Source organism: Camelina sativa, chromosome 8 (assembly GCF_000633955.1).
Source record: "Camelina sativa cultivar DH55 chromosome 8, Cs, whole genome shotgun sequence".
Classification (NCBI taxonomy): Eukaryota; Viridiplantae; Streptophyta; class Magnoliopsida; order Brassicales; family Brassicaceae; genus Camelina; species Camelina sativa.
This window is the reverse complement of record NC_025692.1, coordinates 11,786,475-11,791,326: the sequence shown is the minus strand read 5'-3', so window position 1 is coordinate 11,791,326 and position 4,852 is coordinate 11,786,475. Positions and strand designations below refer to the sequence as shown.

The window sequence follows — 4,852 nt, the reverse complement described above, 5'->3', positions numbered from 1 at the left end:
GTCGAATGTATCATATGGAATTAATTACATTATTACATTAAATTACAAATCATTTCCTAGAATTGTTGCACTTATATCCGTCGTTGGTAGTCAAACTTTACTTATGATTAAACTTAGTCTCTAGTTTTCCTAAACAGCAATGATAATTAATAAGGTAAACTCTCTATGTTTGGTAATCTGATGCACTTCTAATATTAAAATCACTTCTTCTTGTGTATGTATCTTAACCCCAGAAATGAGTAAATAGGGCATTCATAACACGCTTCATCTAGTTCTAAATGGTTATGGACTTATGGTGTGATCCGTGCCATGGTAATTTATAATTATCTTTCTTTATTTAAAAAAAAAAATCAGCCAAAAAAGTGAAACCAATCAAGACGAACACATTCAAATCCAAACGAATCAAACTTTATTTCTTTCTTTTATATTCCCTGCCAAATTCGATAACAAACTTTGTTTGGTGGTAGATTACTTATGCTTTATTTATAGCTTAAAAATACACAGTTTATAGGCGAAAAGATTACTAAAGAAGATTAGTATATTTGTATGAAAGAAAGTTCTGCTAGATATTATTTAATTACTAATCCTTATATACTATAATGTAGCTTGAAGCTGTTGAATATATTCCACAAACAATGGAAAATGAAAGAAGAAGCGCTCGTTGTCATATAAAAAAAAATGACAATTGTTAGTGTTTTTATTCTTCCACAGATTCTTTTTCATTTGTCTTTTGACTGTTTACATTGACTTACTAATATTGACAAGAATCTTAGAGTGGTAAAGAGTTTGGCACTTCGTTGAAATTTTAAGAGAGCAATATCTAGAAGCATCATTAGGATAGGAAAGCAAAATACAACCAACATATAAACAGTTCTGTGTTTCGTCTTTTATAACAATAATTCTATCTTTTTTCGATATTATTGAAACATACAATTATAATACACCTTTTGTTTGATTCGATCACACTCATTATTAAAAAAATGTTTGAAGAAAGTTCAAAAAAAAAGAAACAGAGAACTTGGATGCCTTTGGGAGGAATTAAGGAAGATAAAATAGAATAAAATGGACAGACCAAAGACTCTTTAAAAGTTTAACAATGAACCCTTTGAGATTGAGTTTGTCTGATAAAATCTCAACAACCGTCCGATTCAATACCAAGCAGGTTCCACGTTTCTTCATCTTCATCTTCCCTATCAGATACTCGAATAATATCTCATTACTATGATCTTCTTCTTAATTTTACGTTAATATTTTTAATACAGTTGTTTATTATGATTAAAACGTGGAAAAATAATTACACCAAGATAGCTCATTATCTGATGAGATAGAAAAATGGCTGTTGAGTCTGTTAATGTAAGACTAGTTAATAAGAAACTAGATTAAGACCCGTGCTAGAATACGAGTTGAAATTCATTTTATTTATATTGTAATTTTTCTATAAAATATAATTTATGTGATTGTTTTTAAAAGTTTTTTTGGATAAATCATTATGCAATAAAATCATATGCTAAATATGATGGCTTGAAAAAACACACATATTTTGTAAGTTTTATATTGTTAATGATTTTAGATAAGTATCCGTAGTATAACACTGATCAAATTTTATTTTATACAAAATTTTGTATATTTTATATTTTAAAATAAAAATTTAATATGTTGTATTAGGTTATATATGTGAAGTTATTTCAACAATGTATCTTCTATATCGTGACTTGAATGTCATTATAAGACATAATTTTGTAAATTTGAATTTGAATATTCAAATTTGAGCCGTTACTCAGTAAAATTTTTAATTCAATAGATATTATTTCTAAAGAATAATATTACTAAAGCTTGAATATTTTATAGATTGAACAATTTATATTTTTTTTAAAAATTCAACTTATGGTATATCCAGAAATAAAACTATTTTTTAATTATAATAATTAATATGATAATTTATTTGTTTCACAAAATAGACTCATATATAAAAATGAAAGGTGAAGTATAATGATAATTAACAAATTAATATGTTAAGTTAGATATCAAAAGATTTTATTTGATGAATAATTTAATAAAAAATATTAATATGCTAAGTTAGATGATATGATTTTTTAGAATATTCTCTTTAAGATTTTCAGTATAACTTATTTGTAATTAATTAATTTATTATTAATGTATAACCTTGTAACCAACTTATTAAAATTATATAATTTACAAAATAATGTTGTATATTTCCGTTTTATTATAAAAGGGATTACATACAAATTAATATACAAACATGAACCACGTAGGGATATTATTTTAGTTTTTCCATTGGGCGTAGAATATATTATATATGTATTTGACATTACGTTCCAGGAAAAGTCAGTTATGTTATCTTATGCGAAGTCGCTATATTTTATTATTAATGGTTTTTTCCCAGCTTTATGGTGAATCTACAGTTAAATATTGATTTTAAAAGAATTTAAAATCTAATTCTAATATATGTGCAAGGCAATATGTAGTATATAAAGGATCAAACCTCGAGATAATAGTAGCACACTCAAAATACAAAGAACTTAACGAGGTAATTGAACGAACAAATTATTTTTGTTCTTTTTCTGAAAACAATGTAAAATGATAAAAAATAAAATGAATTAAACAAGATATATACAGACCAATCAAATAATAGAGATATAGTGATTTACATTTGAGGAGGAGTTGTCATGTAGTTAGGCTAGAGACTGACTCTGACATTATATCGAACATTATATGACACTACATTTTCGACGACATTATGACTCAACAAATCTTTTTTTTTTGGTTAATATGACTCCGCGATGTTATGAAGCATTTCTATTTTACTCATAGTAAGTTGTGTTTGTCTTTAAAAATTCAAACAATATATATTCGAAAAGATAAAGACGAAGAACAATGTTTCACCAGAGGTAAACAAACAACTATACATCCATTAACGGAAAAAAAAACAAATTAGTTTGAAAAGCCCATAAGAAAAAAGAGAAACTAACGAGAGCTAGATTAAAAATGTTAAACCAAAAATAATCATTCACCTAATATGTATAGCTATTTTGTTAACTATATAAACAGAAAAGAATAGCTCCAAATAACTTACAAGCGACACATTAAAAAGTACGTGGGACAACGTAAACGAAATAACACTAACTAAACCAAACTTTATTTCGGTTTGATAACTTCTAAAAAGGACCAACCAAGATTCGAACCAAACCGGACCAAAAATGAAAACCCCACATAAAGCTGTTTTTGGCTCAGTCACCCTATAAATACATCCCCAAAATCCATCTCTCCACACCAAAACACATCAGACCAACACAACCTTACACGAAATTTGCAGTTCTTTTCTTCAATCTTAATTGCTGTTCTTGTTCTGTCTCTCATGGGAAGTCATGGCAGAAAGAAGTTTTCGCTCTTCAGCTTATTTAAAGCAAGAAGGTCGTCTCATCATAGAGTTGAAGCTGATGCATCCTGGGACGACGTCGTTTACACAAGAAAGGCATGGGCCAGCGACGAGGACAAGCGTTACTGGGTGGCTGAACCAGGTATTGACCGTAAAGCTTCTGCTTTCATCGCTAAGTTCCATGCCTCTCGTGTCTCTGAGTCCGAACGCCAAACTCTCCCTCCTTGCCAATCTCATCATAACTAGTCATCACCCTGGTGACGATGGTGACGGTGATGACGATGATGAATGGAAGAAGGCCTAGCTAGGGCTTATTTAGTTTGGTTTGCTATGTATATTGTCGTTTCTTTTATATTGTGTTGATGATTATCCTTACGATGATTTGTTTATAAAATGTCTTAAATGTAGTTTTACACACTAATATTTTTAAATGAACTCGACAGCTTTAAGTTTATTACATGCAATTTTCACCGACCAGTTTTAGTTTGGAACGTTACATTTATGATCCATCAATTTTTGAACGACATATGATCAAGACAAACATGTCAAGCCGTCGGCAGCAGTAATATATTTACGTTGATATGATTAGTCTAGCTAGTGAAAATTAATTAAGAATTTACACTACATTGACTCATGTACTTATTTATCTGCTGTATTTATATTTCCATTGCTTGCACTACAATACACTTTTCGATTGGTTGAATAGTTTAGTTAAACCTACCCAAAAGCTGTAAGTCTTTAATCTAATAAAATTATATGGACTTTCGTAGCCAATATGTAATTTTTTGTTCTTCTTAATTTCGGAATGAATCAAATATTTTCGAGTAGATTCGAAGGTACGACCAATCAGTTTTACTTTATTACAATTTCACTGTAATAATAGCAAGTAAGGATGAGTATATATATAGTGAGATTAATTAAATAAGAACAAAGATTTGGAGCCAGCTGTAGAACAATGATATTATGTTCCAACAAATATTGTAATTTGTACACAAAGGTACATTGATTCCTTTGCCTATTTTTTTTTTACAACTATCCTTTTGTTTTTTCTTTTTCTAATTTAATAAGTCACTTAATATCCTTGCTAACTCTTTTTCTAATCTTATTTTGTGAAACTTGGAAAGAGATATCATCTTTGTAGACCTACTAGCTAGTATATAAGACGATTTTTACAGTAACTTTTTTTTTTTTGCTATATATGAATTAGCAAGCTTATAAATTCATCAAACCAATTCTCTATAATAGATAAATAAATACAAATCATCTTTATACAAAACACACACGGCACAAACCAGTTGAATGGAAACAGTAGTTTCATTACCTTTTCTTGAGAGTGAAGTTAACAATACTAGCTTCAACTTTCTATTTACTAAAAGTAACATAGGAATAATAAAAAAGACATCGAAGTGTTAGCTGCAGTATCTTTGCTGTTGAATGATTCGTTCATAGCCAATA

At 28.6% G+C, this 4,852-nt stretch overlaps 1 protein-coding gene across 1 annotated transcript; it reads left to right on the top strand.

Moving 5' to 3' along the window:
• Positions 3,306–3,851, top strand: LOC109126046. Its single transcript, XM_019229112.1, has one exon. The coding sequence runs from the start codon at positions 3,377–3,379 to the stop codon at positions 3,641–3,643; it is 267 nt and encodes an 88-aa protein (XP_019084657.1). The 5' UTR covers positions 3,306–3,376; the 3' UTR covers positions 3,644–3,851.

Coding starts and splice junctions, on each gene's coding strand:
- LOC109126046 (XM_019229112.1), top strand. CDS start 3,377: ATGGGAAGTCATGGCAGAAAGAAGTTTTCGCTCTTCAGCTTATTTAAA.